Raw genomic sequence first — 17,745 nt, 5'->3', positions numbered from 1 at the left:
GACTTATGGTCACAAAGTGTCGTTGGTATATTAAACTTCAACAAGACGATTTTGAAAGGCCTTCAGGGAAATTAGCGAACTTGATGGCGGAAAAAATATTCTCCCGTATTACAGACTGGCAGAAGATTTCAATTCAATATTAAAATCGTTCGTTGTGTTCTTTGACTAAAAATATACTATCCAATCTATAATAATATTCTAGGGTAAATAATTAATCATCCAAAGGAGATGTGGAAAAGCAAATAATGTTCGTCAGATTTTTTTTATGTTTCAGCTCCAAGTGTGACACATTATTTATACCATGACAAATATAATGTGTCGAAAATTTGCATCAGAAGGATCCAAAGTACATTTTGATGTTTCGAATGGCTTCGCAGGGCTTCGCAGAAACGAATTTTGCAAAACCCGCTTAAATAAATGAAACGAAGAAATGACGAGGAAAAAAACTCGCCATTCCTCAACGAAATTTATTGAGCAATCAAAATAATGTTTAATTTCAGTGTTTTCTTTCCTGTGGTTGTGAGAATTCGAAATGCATACCAAATTCGTCGAACACATATATTATACATATATATATATAGGTATGTATAAATGAGTCCAGCGACGATCGGTTTAGTGAGATATGCGATAAAATTCGATAAGTAAATAAATAAATAAAACAGAATAATCTTTAGCTTGAAGGAGGAAAAATATGCAATTTAGACATGAGGAAATTTCGTGTCCAGAGATTACATCGCGGACATAATATACATAATTCGAAGCGTATAAATTTGTCAAAGCTAATAATTTCTTAATCATGTTTTTGGCAGACAGTTGCACCAGACTTTTCATAGTAAATACATGTCTCTTTATCATTATCGTCCGCCCTGCAAAAGTCCAGAACTCTACTGTGGCATCGGTTCAGCGCTATTTGACAGTTTTCTTTGTCCATCTTGAGGAATTCGTACGACGCCGAAATTTCGTTCTCGTTATTAGACCTTGCGTTGCGACCCATACGGACCCACTTGTTACCTCTCTCGATTCTCCCGAAGCCGCCGAATCCAGGCTCGTTTTTGTGGTGCGAAGCCTTCGGGTGAGACCTTCCGAACCTTATGAAGCTGTCCGACCTTCCGCGCGCTTCTCTTTCCGCCTCTTCCGGCATCTCTTCGACGTGGTTGCGACCTAACCGGAAGTACCCGGCACCAGGGACTTTCGCCTTTCCGTTGCCATTTTCGTCCCGTTTTAAGGTCGCGAATTCAAATGGCTCAACTTCCTGCTCTCCAGTGTTGTACGGATTCAAAGAACCGCCGTCATCTCCTATTCCTGATATCCCCGACGCCCTGACGAGCACCTCGTCCAGGGTTATAAACACCAAGCCGTAGAACAACGTGTTGATGCTCTGGAAATCAACAGTTTTTTTCAAACAATAATTATGTTTATATCTATGGCGGTGGAAGAAATCGCACTTGAGAATGTATAGTTTAAAACTGGTGGAAATCACTCTGAAATCGTTTGATACGGCTGGAAATTGGTCTGAAACCGCTTGAAATCCCATGACGCTACTTTGACATTGTTTCAAACTGTTTGTAATAATTTGTAAACTATTCGGAGTGCTTTAAATCACTTATATGCCGTTTGAAACTCCTTGAAATTTATGGTTTGAATTAGGTTGGAATGATTTTTAAAACCCTCGGAACCGTTTGCAATAGTTTTGAAATCGTTGCAAAACGTTTGTCACTCGCTGATTTTAGTGTAATAAAATACCGTACACTTAATTATGTGATAAATTACGAGCCGTTTTCTGTCGCTTTTGTTGTCATTATGCCGATTTTTTAGTGGAAATTGATTAGGAAATCGGGGGAATCGATCTTCCTTAAGATCTCGTATATAGTAGAGACTTGTAATTAAATTTTGTGTTTATTTAACGGGCTGCCGCGGCTAATTGGACGCTACGGAATAAAGTGAATCAAAAGCTAACGAGAAAGTAAGAAAAAAAATTCTTAACGCGTTAGCTGCTCAAGACTTATGGACTATTTTACATGTATAATAAGACTGTGAAAGGGGTTGAAATAGGAAACGAACGAAAGGTGCGAACCGGTTCTCTAGCTCGTTAACATCGAATCGAATTTACTTTGCAATGAGCTTAATGATGGGAAAAGAGATGCAGCTAAAAATTGAACGGCTGGAGTTTCGGACAGTCGAGAACGGGATTGAATAAAGAGAAGAAAGATGTTGATGCGGGATAATCTTCAGATGATAGAAACTGTGTTTCATTCATTAGGAATCTGTATGAAAAACCGAGGGATTATTTATATGAATGCTCGCGTATTAGTCAAAAGAAAACGCGAGTATTGAGGCGGTGATTGATCGATTATGTGGAATTGATCCGGCGAAATATAGACGCGTTATTTCAAACGATGCAGGCCCGCGATATTCGATCATTTATTGATCTTTTGGAAGAAACGAAATCCAGTTCGACATCGAAATCCACGACGACTATCGTTTCCGATTTGAGTTCTAATTCCTGGATTTCTAAATGCTAATTTATTGTTCAACATTTACTGATCGGTAAAAAATTATTAACATTACTCTGTATTGATTGCTTCGAAACATTTGTCGAGAAATTAAATTACTTCCGAGTGTTAATTTGACGCTTTTCTAATATTACGACCTGGATTCTTCACAAATATAGATCACATTTCAAAGCCGAATTTTATGCCCCTTCTTTTCAGATCCTTTGACGATTAATTGTACACGAACTTAATTTGATTCGGTCACTATAAGTGAATCTGAATTGCAGGAATAAAGAGAGACGTTGAAATTGATCTTTGTGATTGTTTTTTTTCTCTGGTATCTATAACGTTTAGGTGCAAATATAAACGTGTAATCGTTGTTTTATCTAATTGAAATGCAATTACATAGAAATATGCATATTTCAAAGCTGTGTTGTGGGAATGAAATTAATTATTCACTTGCACGTTTCGCGGCCACACAAAATTCTCGTGTAATCATATGCAGGGTGTACAGGGTATAAAGAATTTTTTATTTGTACTATGCACTGTTCACATTTTCGAAGCTGCTTATTGTAATTTGGTGGTGAAAATTTACTGTCAGAAATTATTTAACCCTCAACACGAATTGCGTAAAATAAATTCCTCCATTGCAAAATAACTCATATCAAAATTTTCACAACTTTTTCAACTATTTCAATTTCAGGATTTTAATAAATCGACATTTTTTATCACGTACGGTAATTTCAGTCTTTGTCTTATGTTTCAACTCACGGTGAAAAAGTTCGCACATTTTAACGTCTAAACAAACTGCGGACAGAAAATCGTAAAATCATCTATCATTTAACCCGAAAACAAGGCGTAGATACTTGAAGTAAACTTTTGTCAAAGAAAAGTTTTTCAAATATCAAGAATCAGCATTGTAATACTAAAAAGGCAATTTAACGTTAGGTAAACTCTACACAGTGCTTCGTCTTTGCTAGTATAATGATCGAGTAAAAAATGGAGGTTATCCCTAACAAAAAACAAAAAAAAAAAAACACCACACCGAAAAAAAAACAAATAAATAAATATCAAACACGAACTTGTTGAGCCACACAGGAAGCGGGGAATTAGTCGAGGAAACCGGAAGCGGCTGTCAGGCTGCAGTAATAAGTAATGCGAGTCGCGGATGGCAGGTCGCAGGAAGAGTTGAAAAATTCAAGTGAGCTTACCATGTTGCTAAGGTTGTTGGGCGGTTCGTTGGATCGGGTTGCTGTCGGATCCTGGGGTATGGAGTATGTGGCTTGGGGTACAATGAGTCCCTCGGTTAGGGATGACACGCTTATATACACCGCCGCACAGCCACCGCGCGGGACCGGAATAGCTTCACCTGAAATATGATTGGCCATGCGTACAACATGATACCTCTACATTATTTTGATTCAATTATATCTTAGCCACCCGCCTTCGTAATCTCCTTTGTGATTTATGGCTCTTGGTAAAATGATAATAACAGTAATAGTGATCGAAAAATTTGCATGCGCATTTTCTGACCCCTTTCGTGTGATCTATGTAGATGCTCTGTGTATCTTCTTCCTTGTATCCTTCAACGAGCCCACGTCACCACCCTTCAATCCTTTATTGTCATATCACACCTTCCTCGCATAAATTTTCAAATCTTTTTTACCTGATACCATTCGAAAACTGATGCAATGCATTCGTTAAATTGTTAATCTCATTGTACGTCTTGAGATTATCCAAAAACTTTGAATTCAGATCGAAACTCTCGTGTTCCGTATTGAAACTAGTTTTAAGGGTGAAGAACTTACTTTTCTTTTTTTTTTTTTAATTTTATTTCGCAAAAAATTGGTTACATGAAATTTTTACATCAATTAGGTCAGCAAATTTCAATCTTTTTTATTCTAACTTTTGTGCAATCTACCGAACCGTAGCTATCACACGCAGTTTCGTGCGTATTACATTTTTTTCTCGGACCCGCTAAAAGTACTTGAATTTATCGTTTGATCGTTTGTCCGTCAATTACATAGAAGCCTTCAATTAAAATCTGATCGTTTAACAGATCATAAAAAGTGCAAACCTTGGGGTTTCGGTAGCTCCGTAGTAAAGATTTTTCTCACCACAATCCGACCATCTAGGAATGTTTTTTTTTTTTCATTCCTTTTTTTTTTGATTTCATAGATATAAAAAAAATTGTCTTTAGAAAAATTAAGAAGTTACACAGACTGTGGATTACATTACAGTCGGTCATAAAGAAGTAAGAAACAAAAAAAAAAAGATAAAGCAATAACCTGTTTTTGTTTTCTAAATTTCTTTTCAGAAAATAAGACGCTGGATGAATTTGAACGGTCTTGCTATTCGTTGCACAGTTAATTTCACGCCTGTTGCCGCGTTAAGGAGGAGGAGGAGGAGGAGGAGGGGTGAGAATAAGGAGAAGGAGAAGTTAGACGGCGGAGGGGTGGTAGCCGCGAGGGGTTTGGGGGAGGGGGAGGTGGAGGGGGCAGGATGAAGAAGAAACTATAAACATTCGGAGGAAGGGGTGAGTGTCTCCAATTCACTTATTTCCTTCTCAAATGTCGGGGATGATGGGGAGAAATTAATGCGGTGTTAAAATCGCTAGAATTTTGAGAAGCGGGATTTTTCGTCGCTAAATTCTTAATAATAATCCAACATTAAGGCGCCATCTGCTGAAAATTCAAAACGTATGTAAGATACATAAAAAAAAAAAGAAAAAAAAAAGAAAAGAAGAAAAAGAAAAACAGGCAATCGTTTCGTTGCTTCTTTCCTAGCCTTCTGCTTTCCTACACCTTGCATTGGTATCTGCAATGGTGTAGGGACGTGTCGACGGCTGCGGACAATGCGGACACTTATCTTGAAGGATGTCGTCCTTCGCTGCCCACTGCCATTGTACGATGCGTAGGCACTGTGACGTTGCGGGTATAATTCGCGGTGTTAAGTCCCGGGTCGAAGGACGAAATACTTCACTACGGAAACCTCTCTCGTTCTTTTTCCCATGCACGACATTTCTATGTACAGTCCCACAGGATTCCCTTTCTCCCCTTGTTTTTATCACCGACAATTGTCGTACTCTCGATTTTATTTCTTCGTTCACTTTTTTGTTTCTTTTATTTTTCTGGTTTTTATCGAAACCGTTTGGAAGTATGAAGTATGTACACTTATAAAGGCAAGAATAAAATCGTTTAGGAAATGATCAAGTGATTATGTAATACGGTATGATATTCAGGATTTTTTCAATCCTTGGCACCTGAAATTTTTCGAAAGAACTGGCATTTTTTTCTGTAATACTTTTCGAGTCTTAATATCGTCTGATTGTTCGATTATCTTCTGCAGTTACGCAAACTCGTGGCCGCAGGTTGAGATGTTTTGTTGCTCGGGATAACTGAGTATTTGCGCCTTTGACGGATGATAATAATTAAATATCCTCCTCTGATAGAAATATTACTAATTCATCTGTTAATACGTAATGCGTGTAGACATTTTATTGACTCTATACAAAGCATCTTCGTATTCTATAGAGAGTGCGATTGATTTATACTACGTCTCAACCATGTATTCATGTATTTATCCTGGTTATATAAACAGTGTTGGCGATGAAAGAAAATACTGCAGGATGAATTGGCAACAGTTAACATTTATTAAGTAAATATGAGTATCCATCGATATTATAATTGTTACATATCGTTGGGTTAAAAAAAAAAATATCTTAAATTCGAGTACACATGATATATTTATACAAATATGTGTAATTGAAATGAAATAATAGAAATACAAGTTGCACCTGGGGTGAAAAAAAAAAATCGAATCGTAATCGTGTATCAGTAGGAACATGTCCATAAAATATAATACTTATTGTTAGTATCTTGATTTGCACTTGAGACAGACACGCGTGATGAATATTCATAATTAACTAATTGGCATAACGTGCGTACCTCAAGTCCTGAATTCGAGTTCACTAAATACAATACAATTTGTAACAATTTATAAAGATATGAGTAAATGAATTTGGTCGATTTTCTACCGTTATTATTATACGTATGTAAAAAGCTATGTCATAAAAAATATATCAATTACATGTTGCAGAAAGATTTTCCTCGGCGTTGAGAGAGCGAGCTTCAGGAATTATTGTCTCAATACGATGAATTATTATCGGTATGCACAAGTCACAATATTTCGAAATATTTCAATTCTCTTTTCTGATTTTAATATTCTTTTTTTTTCATGAAATCACCCACAAATTTTGTATGCTAAGAGAGTACATGACCGTAAAAAAAAAAAATCAGATTATTAAAATACAATTTTACAATAACGATTTCTATATCGTAGCAGAAATGTTTTTTTTTTTTTTTTTGAAGTTTTCGTGTATAGTTAATTTCATGGTCGAGATGTTATGATGATATGAATTGTCGTTCATTTATTCTATATCGTGAACATTAATAATGGATTTTATTTAAATAATATAAGTGTTATTGAATGTATCGTACAATTCGTCCGTTCTATATCTAATATGCTGTACGTCAATATTTATAAAATATATTTATGCGTATATTGAATAATATACGGAGTAAAATTATGTTCAATATCCGTATAATAATATATAAGATGTTATAATCTTAAAATCCGATCGTTTTTGCGGTAATTACGATTAAAGAATTTCTTGCAAAAATCTTAACGAATACAATTTTTCGTAACTATTGTACAAAATACATTTTTCCTCCACTCGATTATTCACACGTGAATTATACACACAGTGTATTATTAATCAATCCAATTTAATATACACACATCAACTGTTTTTTATAATATAGGTATATATTATAGTTTACACAATACATGCAGTCTGATATCGTCGATAACGATCTAATATATCCTTATATAAATATATTCTCCCTCGATCACGATAATTAACGGTACATCATATTATACGGTTGAATTTGAGTGTTCTAATAGAGAGAGAGAGAGAGAGAGAGAGAGAGAGAAAAAAACAACAGCAATAATAAGAATAAGAAAAAAAGTAAACTAAAACTAAAACTCGTCAATTAGAATAAGATTTGAAACATATCGCGTCTAATATGTCGATTATTTGATAGGAAGAAAAAAAAAAATCAAAAAAACAAAAAAAAAAGAACCTACCGACACAGAGAGAAAGATAAGATAAAGTGTAAAATAGAGTGATTGTAAAAGTATCTAAAAAAAAAAAAAAAAAAAAATGAAGTGAAGTGAAGTATCAACGTATAATCATTAAAATCGAGATATATGTGTTTCACATGTATATCACATATAACAAATGTTGCATCGATTTAAAAAATAACGCAAGCGTTGCTTTGATGCCGCGGTTTGCCGCTTTTGGTAAGAGCGAAACCCGGGCAGCATTGGTCCTGATTAATAGGCAGATGTCGATTGTCGGGAGCATCTGGGTCAGCGACGAGAGAGAATTCGCAACTGGGAATCCCGGCCAAACCGTCGGCGGAGTTCAAGTTGAAGTTCGACGTGTCCCTCTTGTGACCCTTGACCTCTTCCTCCGGGGTCAATTTACCCCTGGTACGATCACTTTTTGACGATGTTACGGACCTCGTATCGGCGCTACGGTGTTGCGGCGACGTCGCGCCGTCCCTGTGCAAACGGAAATGCTCCTCAGTGTCCGACAATAGGGATCCAAATATGTCCGCAGGACTACGAACGATTGCCGATACCGCACCTACGGAATTCGAACGGAAACCTGAAAGTATTTAATACATCCGGTGATGATGAATTTTTACGATTACGTTTTCTCTTTCGATCGTCCGAATCGATCTTTTCACGCCGAGTCAAATCTTAATTCAGATTGCAATATAAGAAAAGTATAATAATTTATCGTGTAACAAGGTTTTCTCAAGCGGAAGGAAGAAACGTTTTTTTTTCTTTTTTTTTTGTGGTTGCTTCTAATTTTTTTCTGTCGGATTTTTTTTTTTTTTTTTTTTTTCAAATTTAAATTTTCTTTTTTCATTTCTCATTGCGATTGCGTATAATAAACACTCTTAGTAAAAGGTTCGAGTTAATATTTGATCTGGTACACGATGATTAAATATTTACGCAGTTGCTTTTTAACGGTTCGAGGAATGCTGATGCGCTTAAATATTGCACGAGTTTCTCATTTTTTGTCCCCCTAATTATTATTATTATTATTATTATTAAAGTTGTTATGCTGTTTTTTCTTTCAATAATTACATCAAAATTTTGCAAGTCGCGTGACAATATCCGCCGAAAATCATCGCTGTGTATCCACAAATCACTGATCCAAAAATCATAAAACATAGTCTAACATTATGATAATTGATTTCTATTTATTTTTGTTATTATTATATGCGTGTGTAAGTAAGATATGATTTTTTTTTCATTAATTGAATAATTCTACCTTTCACGTCGACACTCTTTATCGGCGAATTTGCGACGGAGCGTTGCGCGACGTCCTGGAAGGTAATTGGCGAGTAAATTCGCCTGTCCTCGCAGAGGATCCCGGAATTCGAACTGGCCGGTGCCGGGGACGAAACCCTGGAGGTCCTCGTCGACGCTGAGTTGTTTTCCGCCTTCCGCTCGTTCCTGAGGCTGGACCCGACTCCGCTTATCGACATCCGTTTTTTCACAGCACAATTCTGCCACAGAGGTGGCTCGCAGATCGAGATACCCTTCGTCATCTGTGAACGCTCTTCCCGCTTCTCGAGCCAATAAGTTTTCATCGAACCTGCAGGACGGCAATTCGAGAGGATCAAGCTCCGGATCAAGGATCATTCCTCTCCTTTTTTACCGCACCCAACCATCCACCCACCTTTGCCTTTCACCTGAATTTCCCCGCGTTCCGTGACTTTGTACGACGGCGACAGAAGCTCCTTCGTCGGCTGCGATATGTGGATCTGCATCGCTTCGCTCGTTGCCTCCATACGCGACGCGGTGTTCACCGAATCGCCGAATAGACAGTAACGCGGCATTTTTAATCCCACAATTCCCGCGACCACCGCGCCGCTGTGCACACCAACACGAATTTGCAAATGCTGCTCTGTAATCAGCGCGGGTCGCGTCATTAATTAATACGAGTATCGAAACATCCACGAAACGATCCTCGTCTTCTCCTTAATTTTTGTCGCCCGGAGTACAGACCTGTGGATGGATCCTTTAGGTCGGTTATCGCTTCCACCATGTCCAAAGCCATGTCGCAGACTCGATCGGCGTGGTCGTGTTCCTTGTCCGGTGCTCCGGAAACCACCATGTAGGCATCGCCGATGGTCTCAACCTTTAAAGGAACAAAATTTTATTACCCGTTACAGAATCGCTCTTCAGGACATTTGGCTGATAAACGATTTACCTTGTATACCCGATTCCTCTCGGTGAGGGTGTCGAATATCGAGTACATAGCGTTCAGCATTGATACAACTTTCATCGGACTGATTCGGCTGCATATTTCGGTGAAACTAACCACGTCCGAAAAGAGAATCGACACGGAGTCGAACATCTGTGCGAGTTAAGGACGAGTCATATCAAACTAAAATTTCTTGTGTATATTATGTAGGCGGTATAAAGAGATTTTTATACAATAACGATATGCTTCGAATTTCGACCTACTTCGCACGTGTCGATTGGACTTTCGCCGTTTCTAAGTCGGTCAGCGACTTGTTTCGGTATCATCTGATAGAGCAATTCATCCGTTCGTTTCATCTCGGCGTCGAGCTTCCTCATCGACTCCTCGAGCTTTTTGCTTTTGAGTTGTTCTTGGTCGAGTGCCAGCTTGAGTTCAACCGACTGCTGGGTACCGGCGAGCATCAGATCTCTAGAGTCAATATTTTCGGTTACATATCACCCGGTTCTTAAATACCCGCGGCTGGATTTATTATGGGCAAAAAATAATATCAACCTGCTGAAGTCGTGCATCGATAAATCGTTTATGTAAAGTCCGGTTGTTATCAGGGCGTTCAGGTCCGGCATCACCGGTGTTCCTAGGTACATCATCATCCTCCAATTGTCCATGTAAATCATTTGCCCTGAGGACACGAAGTTCCCGATAAAAACTCTGCAGTGTCATGTCGATATTTACTTATCACCTCACCTTTTAACCTCAGCGTTTTGTCTTCAGGATTTTCCATCGCGTCGCTTAGCATTATTTCATTCCTATGGCGATCCGGTGGTCGCTCTGTAAGCACCGGCTCAACGGTAACCAGTTCGAAAATGTTGTTCGTACGGTTCAGTATCTGAGAAAAATCGTATAGAATTACACGTGAACGTTTGAATTGCGGAACAAGGACGGTTGGACTCACCGTTTGGAATTTGAAGGCGATCAATGGTCTCACTAGATCGAACCAGTGCGTGATTTTTTTGCCCAAAAGTTCGGGCAGGATCACCATCAAGGAGTTTCCCAGACTTCTAACGACCATGTCGGACCTGATAAAACATCGAATGTATGACTCGAGTCGCTTTTATCCTTGATCACTGTGTAACCAACTGACCAACTAACCCGAAGACAATACAGAACGGAAATATCTCGAAGAGAACCGAAGCCCCGATTGGCAGGTGCTTTTCTTCCCGTGTCATGGCAAGAGAGGCGAACGTGAAAGCCCGGTTGTCGAATGTGAGGTTGAAGGTGACGTGCACAGTGTCGAAGAGCACCTCCTCGCGGACGAGTTCGATCCGCATTTCCTTGTGGTAAAAATGTCGAGCCACCTCGCGAATCTGACCCATCGTGTAGTAGACGAATCCCCGTCTTTTGCTTCTGTAGTGGAGTGTCAAGCCTGGAAATTCGAAATCAACTGGATCAAATCGAGGCTCCGGGGCCACCTGAGAACGACGGAATTACCGTGGCGCGTTTCGTTCTCGCATATGAACGACGGAGCTCGCATTCGCGGGTAAGAAAACTTCAGGTACTCGTGAAGGTTGTCCAGACCGTTGAGGAAGTCTCTTACGTGACGGCCGAGGACCGACAAGACTCGATCGTAGCCGTACTGCCCTACGAATCCAACGAAGTGGACGCCCATCTGGTCGAAGAATTCCTTCTCCGTGATGCCCAGCACCTGCGGTGAAGAACGTTCGTTTTTAGGTTTGCCAGCATTTCCGGTCCACGTTTGGCCCGGAAAATGCAGTACCTGAATGGCCTTCTTGGCTAATCGAGGTATCAGGTTCTCAGGGTAGACCTGGTGAACGCTGAAGCTGGGCTGCTCGACGGATGCCTGTCGACGAATCTCTTCCCAACGATCTTCGCCGTACACTTGCTTTATATACTCGGACAAATTTTCCAGGATTAACCCGTACATGATTAGCTACTGTGTTTAGGAACCTGGAACACCGGGAAGAAGTTTGCTATTTATCACTTGCTGGAAAAAGGTGTTCCTCGGAGTTACCGACCCTTGCGAAAGCGGATACCGGAAGTTGAAAAGATCTGCGATAAATATTTTCAATCGGCACTTCGTCGAATTTTTATTATTTTACAGGGTGAGTTTTGAAAAGATAATTAAAATTGTAAATATGTAACTGTTTTAACGAACTAATCACTCTTGACGATTCAGGACGCTAAAGGCCCAACTGAATATTGATAATAAAACGCGTTGTTGAGATTTCTGACGATTCTTGGAAAATTTTATCGCCACCGAAGTCACTTATTATATTATACGATCGTGGATTAAACTGCGCACGTACAATCGCGTCTGCTCGGAATGGCTATTTATATTTGAGTGCAGCTTAAGAAGACTGAGCGGAGAGTCGCGAGAAAAATATCCTGAAATAAGTAACTGCCCCCAGTGTATTGATTTGGTATCTATTATTAATTACGACCTATAATATTCGCACGCGATACCGTGAATAATAAAAATTCATCAATTTCACAGACTTTCGTCGGTGTATAAAAAATTTGGCGATCACATTCGGCGAAACTGTACACGATTTAAAAGAAAAAGAAGTAAAATCACACATCGGATAGAGAAATCGTTTGGTAAAAGCAAAAGAAGTTCGAAGCGGAAAAATCAAAATCAGCGCTAAGGGTTCATAAGTTATCACCTACCTTAAAAAATTCAAAATCTTATCTCCTGTGACTCGTGAAACGTATATTTCAAGAGCTTTTCTTTCCTTCTTCAAAAGACAACTAAACGTTACCCTAAATCTGAATCTTTGGCGAAACTAACAATAAGCCTAGTATCTCTTTAGTAGTACTTCTTCGACTATCGGAACTCGTGAAAAATCTGCGATTATCCGCACCTCAGAAGCTGGTGCAGCCGACACTGGCTCGGCGGTCAAAGTGGCAGGAAGGATAGGTTGGCAGTCGAGAAGAAACTTTGCGACCACAAACCGGGAATAGCGTGCTTCGGATTATTAAATGTCCAAGGAGACGGCACAGTGTCGACTCTTTGCTACCCTGGGCCGTTTACTTTCGGTGGACACGGTATAAGTTAATGGTCCCGTTTTGTCCCAGCGGGAAGTAATTCCTCTCGCGTGTTATAGATTGTCTATTATATTGCTCTGCATTACGCCTATACATTTGACTTTTTCTGCAGGCTCGATCTGGTCCTTCTAACTTTAACGCGGCTCCCGCTCTCTACACAGCAAGTCTTCTTGTGTCGTTGCTATTGTACGACTCTTGGTCGAGAGATAGATAGAGAGAGGAGGAGTAGAGAGAGAGAGAGAGAGAGAGAAACGATAGCGTAGGGTTAATTACCCCTAATTGCTTGAGATTAATTGTCCTGCGCGTCTAACCGCTCCACTTTAATTAGCAATAGTAAATATAGTGGTTGCACTTGATATATATGTATATATATATATATATATATATAAGCCGTTCCTTCTTAGCGCGTATTATTATTAGACTTTATTGTCAAATAAAAGACTGTTTTACTCACTCCTCGAGCCTAATGTTACAACTAATTACTTTTGCTGCTGCAGCTCGTGCAGCGATCACTGCATGCAGACAGCCTGTCAGATATTATTATCATTTACCAATGAAGCCTCGTTATGGGCACAGTTCATTATTCGTTTCACGTTGTTATTGTTACGTACCTTCTTTCGAACATAGCGATGTCTTTCAGTGCCACCACTGGCCCAATTCTATATTGTTACAAAGCTTCGGTAATGCCGTGCAAACGTTTGACATTGAACTTTCTTTAAACCTCATTGCATCCTCGGTGCTAAAAGACATCCTTGAACTGTAAGAAACAAGAGAGACGTGAGTTCAGGGTTTTGTTACGTGATGAAAAATGCATTTTCATTATTACGTTATGGAGGTAATTTTTTGATTTTTACACTTTTCGAGGAATTCAAGAATTGAACGTATTCGGAAATATTCAAATTTTCCAAGGTTTGAACTAATGGAATTTCTCAGAATTCATAACCGTTTTAATAGAATACGCCTCTTTTTTTTCTTCTTTGTATAATCCAAAAGCAAATTCCGCAAAAAAAAAAAAAAAAAAAAAAAAAAAAAACGCTTTACGAAATGTGTTTGGCAAAAAAATTTAATCAAGTTTCTAAACAATATGATTTCTCGTAGAAGATTTTTTATCGAATACGCGGAACCAAGTGTCAAAAGGTGAGAAGCGTGCGCTCATATATAACATACGCATAACGTATACATATGATTTAATAAATATCAATGCACGCGTTACAGCAATTTAAAACTCCGAAGGCCGGTCTTTTAGGCCACCTGGCGGTATGTAATTAAGGAATCGACGAGTTAATTGGCGATTAGCAAAGGGTCGTCGTTATTAATTTTCTCTCTTGTATATACATACACATATATACGCATGCCATTTGATACCAATTTCACAAGAGTATAATAAACTGACCATAAAATGGTAATCCAATTAATTAACCGCAATGCAAACTATGGTAACTTACTTCGATTCTCTATAGAATAATTTGTTTATGCATATAATATATATATATATATTTATAGTCATCCAATTTTATTTCTTGATCCGTGCCGAATGAGCGTTTGGCGCTCGGTATCAGAATAACTTTTTGGCGGAAAGAGACCATGGTCACTGAGGAAACGATGAGTGATTGATATCGCAAATATCTACAGAATCACTTCTGAGCTTGGCAGCTGTGGCAAATACTATATTAAATTCAAACGAGTCAATGCGAGTTTTTGAAAAAACTTTCGGTTATATCAGTCAAATTCCAACGTGAATTTAGTAACATTAACACGACGAAACGTTTTCAGAAAAATATTACTATTTTGTAATTTTAGAAATACTTTGAAGATGTTAAGTTTGCAAAGTATGAAGATTGCTATTATTTTTTTATTTTTATTTTTTTTTTTTATTTATGACTTAGTTGACCGAATTCCAAACGATTATTCAAAAATTGCGAGATAATGATTTATCGCCAAAATTATGCAAACTTCAACCTCCTGGAAGTCGGTAAAAAAATTGACTGAGTTCAATTTTTAATTCCACAATATTTATTCACGTAGAATCTTCGAAATAACTTTGCAATTGTTGTACAGACTAAAATCCAACTGATTAACATATTTTACTGAAAATCTTCAAAGTGGATTTCTGCTACGAATTCCTCGTCGATCTATAATCTGCCGGAAATACTAGATCTTATGATTAATCATGAAAAACAAATAAACGAATACGTAAAGAATTCCGTCCAGATAATCACTGTTGCTTGGTTTAGACTCGTGTATTTGATATAAGTTGCATCGCGACACTCGTTATAATATCTCGCCAAGATCGAGGATCAATTCTATGGCCGGATATCCGACGAGTATAATATATATTACAATGTTATCGATTGAAATTAATATATGTTTGCATAATGCTGATTCATAATTCTGCGTTCGACGTGGCCGCAATAACAGCGTCTAAAGAATGAGCACCTATTCTAAGCATTTTGGTTCTTTCAACAGGGAACTGTGATTGAAGCGTGAAGCGAATGGTGTAACGTAACGTCTTCACTTCAGTATAACGTTGAGCTAGGATCCCCTCTGCAATCGCGGTATATGGCTGACGGACCATGGCTACAACACAGTCGGTGTTTTATGGGCTGCGGACATCCGTACGTGTCTCAAGATTACGATTAGAGGGATGAATGACGGCAGAAGTGTAGTGGAGTGATTTATAGCTCTGCCAAATGTATACTCGCCGCGTGGAGGAGGCAAAACCATTTTCGATCTTTGTTCTCTCACAATCAGCGAGACGCTTTCTTAGGATATAAATGTAATGAGATTAACGCGACTTTCAATTCCATCTTATGGATAGAATCTCGAACTACGGTGTTTAATTGGCAAGAAATAGCGAATCGCGCAGTAACGTATAGATCAAGTGATACGATATGATCATACATGCGTGAGTAGGTAATTCGCGAATACCTACGTCACTCATTCACCGAAAATTTACTACCTCGAAACGCCGTTGATAGATTGAATTGAACGATCGTTATATACGCGTCACGATTTGTATTCCCGAGTCAACGCCGTGCTGAATTGCCTTGATCAATTACCCAGGAAAGACGTGTTGTGTTAGTGGCTCGAGAAAACGTGTATTTCACTTGTGTTTCGCCGACGATCCATATAGCGCAGAAAGGCTGGCTGATGTTAGAAATAAAATATCATCCAATCGTTACAAAACAAGTAGACGTAAATCTCCCTTACTGAAAAGTTTGTTATCATCAAAACAGATATCTGGGATGAAACTTTGACGCAAGCTTCCGTCAAGATGTAGCCAATAACAAGTCAATCAATGGTCGTCGTTGCTGCGTGACTCCAACTGTTTCACTCAATGAATTTTTTCCATAATTAATATTACACGGTACTGCAGTGTCTTATTGGTAAAGTCGATTACAATCGGTGTCAATATCGCTCGAACGTATATGAATATTAATCGAACTTACGATTAGTTAAGTCGAAACACCACCTTTAACTCGACACGAAACGTCGCGGGATCAATCTGTTCAGCGCACGTGCGCAAAAATCAATTTCAACGGGCGCGGCACAGCCGCAGTTGACGCTGCGGCTAGACAAACGTCCATAGTGCGTATCGTTTGACAGCTAGGTTCATCTTGTTAGTACGTACGTATGCCTGCAATTTGAGTTGGCATTCAGATTGACTCACATTTCGTCTCGGTTCACAGTGGTAACAGCAGTAATGGCTGGACTTCGAAGAGTTCCGGTCGCATTATGACGACTATAACGAGTCCGGGAGATTCGGTTCAGTGCAATTTTTTTACATTTTTGACTAAATTTCGATTGGACATTATCTAGCGCGGTTTAATTAGTTAGAAGAAATTTTACTACTCGGATGATTTCACGATGTTTATAGTCTTAGCTCTTTTCGTGTGTGTGTTTTATTCTGACTGTTTGTTACTTGCTTTTTAATATCTCGTTCAAATCGGCCCTTGCAGAGTTTTTCACAGTTTTCAGCAAGTTTTCAGCATTCGCCTAGCTGCAGGATACCTACTGTGCACCTGTCCGATTATGCGTTCTCGCCGCGGTTTTATTCATTCTGAGGGGACGTTCGCGGGGCGACGCGACTTCTTTGCAGTGTCACGATCAAAACGTTACTAACCAACCAAATCCAAACCGCTGGTTCTTACAAGGCCGCCATTTCCTGCTATTAGCTACCCGATACTCGGTATCCGATCGGAAATTCAAATAGGCTTCACGTAGATGGTTTTAGGCATTGACATGCCGCGACTACCAAGTGGTTTATACAGCCGTGCCAATATTATCGTTGCTTGGCCAAACTCTCGTCTAATTCATTAACGTGTGTCTGCGAGACGGACGAGATTTTACAGCAGGTTTTTGAAAATTCCCATGCCTTTCCCGCCCCCTTAACCAGGCAATGTTAATTGGACTGCATTCTCGACTTTATGTTTTTACTTGTATTTTTTAGGCACAACGATGTCTGGATCATTATTGTACAACGAGGCAAATGCCGCACGTACATACATCCTCGAGAAATACGTGGGCCAAGGCATGTTCTGCCGTGATTTTTTCCAAGAATGATGGAACCTGCAACTCATGTAATAAGAAGCGAGTCATTCAGTGTTATAGTTTTACGTTAATAGGTGTACAAACATCGAAAGTAAAATAGTTTCTTTTCATACGGTTGAATGAAAAAGAAACGTGTAAATTCATTTTATTTCGATATCAACGCTCTTATCTATCGTTACTGTATGTATGTAACTACAATGTTTTGCTATGGTGGTGGGTGCACCGTGTAACTGACAAAAGAATTCTCCATCGCCGCAAATGGGGATAATGACGTCACGCGTGACGCGCATT

The 17,745-nt window shown here is 38.9% G+C and overlaps 2 protein-coding genes across 6 annotated transcripts; both read right to left on the bottom strand.

Annotated features, from left to right (window-relative positions):
• Positions 1-673: 673 nt before the first annotated feature.
• Positions 674-3,855, bottom strand: LOC124412445. Its single transcript, XM_046892315.1, has 2 exons — positions 3,704-3,855; positions 674-1,378 (listed from the first exon to the last, which is right to left on the bottom strand). The coding sequence occupies exons 1-2, from the start codon at positions 3,704-3,706 to the stop codon at positions 791-793; spliced, it is 591 nt and encodes a 196-aa protein (XP_046748271.1). The 5' UTR covers positions 3,707-3,855; the 3' UTR covers positions 674-790.
• A 3,850-nt stretch (positions 3,856-7,705) lies between these two features.
• On the bottom strand, positions 7,706-16,486 carry LOC124412440 (soluble guanylate cyclase 88E). 5 transcript variants are annotated; one of them, XM_046892302.1, is made up of 14 exons: positions 16,114-16,486; positions 13,515-13,660; positions 11,615-11,805; positions 11,329-11,542; positions 10,990-11,263; positions 10,793-10,916; positions 10,585-10,726; positions 10,393-10,519; positions 10,104-10,308; positions 9,847-9,993; positions 9,642-9,774; positions 9,313-9,540; positions 8,902-9,228; positions 7,706-8,226 (listed from the first exon to the last, which is right to left on the bottom strand). In XM_046892302.1, exons 3-14 carry the CDS (start codon positions 11,780-11,782, stop codon positions 7,808-7,810), a joined length of 2,508 nt encoding a protein of 835 aa, XP_046748258.1. In that variant the 5' UTR covers positions 11,783-11,805; positions 13,515-13,660; positions 16,114-16,486; the 3' UTR covers positions 7,706-7,807. The 5 variants fall into 5 exon arrangements, with proteins under 5 accessions (XP_046748258.1, XP_046748261.1, XP_046748260.1 ...); XM_046892305.1 differs by having other exon boundaries at positions 7,706-8,205; XM_046892304.1 differs by having other exon boundaries at positions 9,319-9,540.
• Between the last annotated feature and the right edge of the window lie 1,259 nt (positions 16,487-17,745).

This window comes from Diprion similis, chromosome 11, assembly GCF_021155765.1.
Source record: "Diprion similis isolate iyDipSimi1 chromosome 11, iyDipSimi1.1, whole genome shotgun sequence".
Classification (NCBI taxonomy): Eukaryota; Metazoa; Arthropoda; class Insecta; order Hymenoptera; family Diprionidae; genus Diprion; species Diprion similis.
The sequence above is the reverse complement of the archived record's forward strand: the minus strand, read 5'-3'. Positions and strand labels throughout refer to the sequence as shown.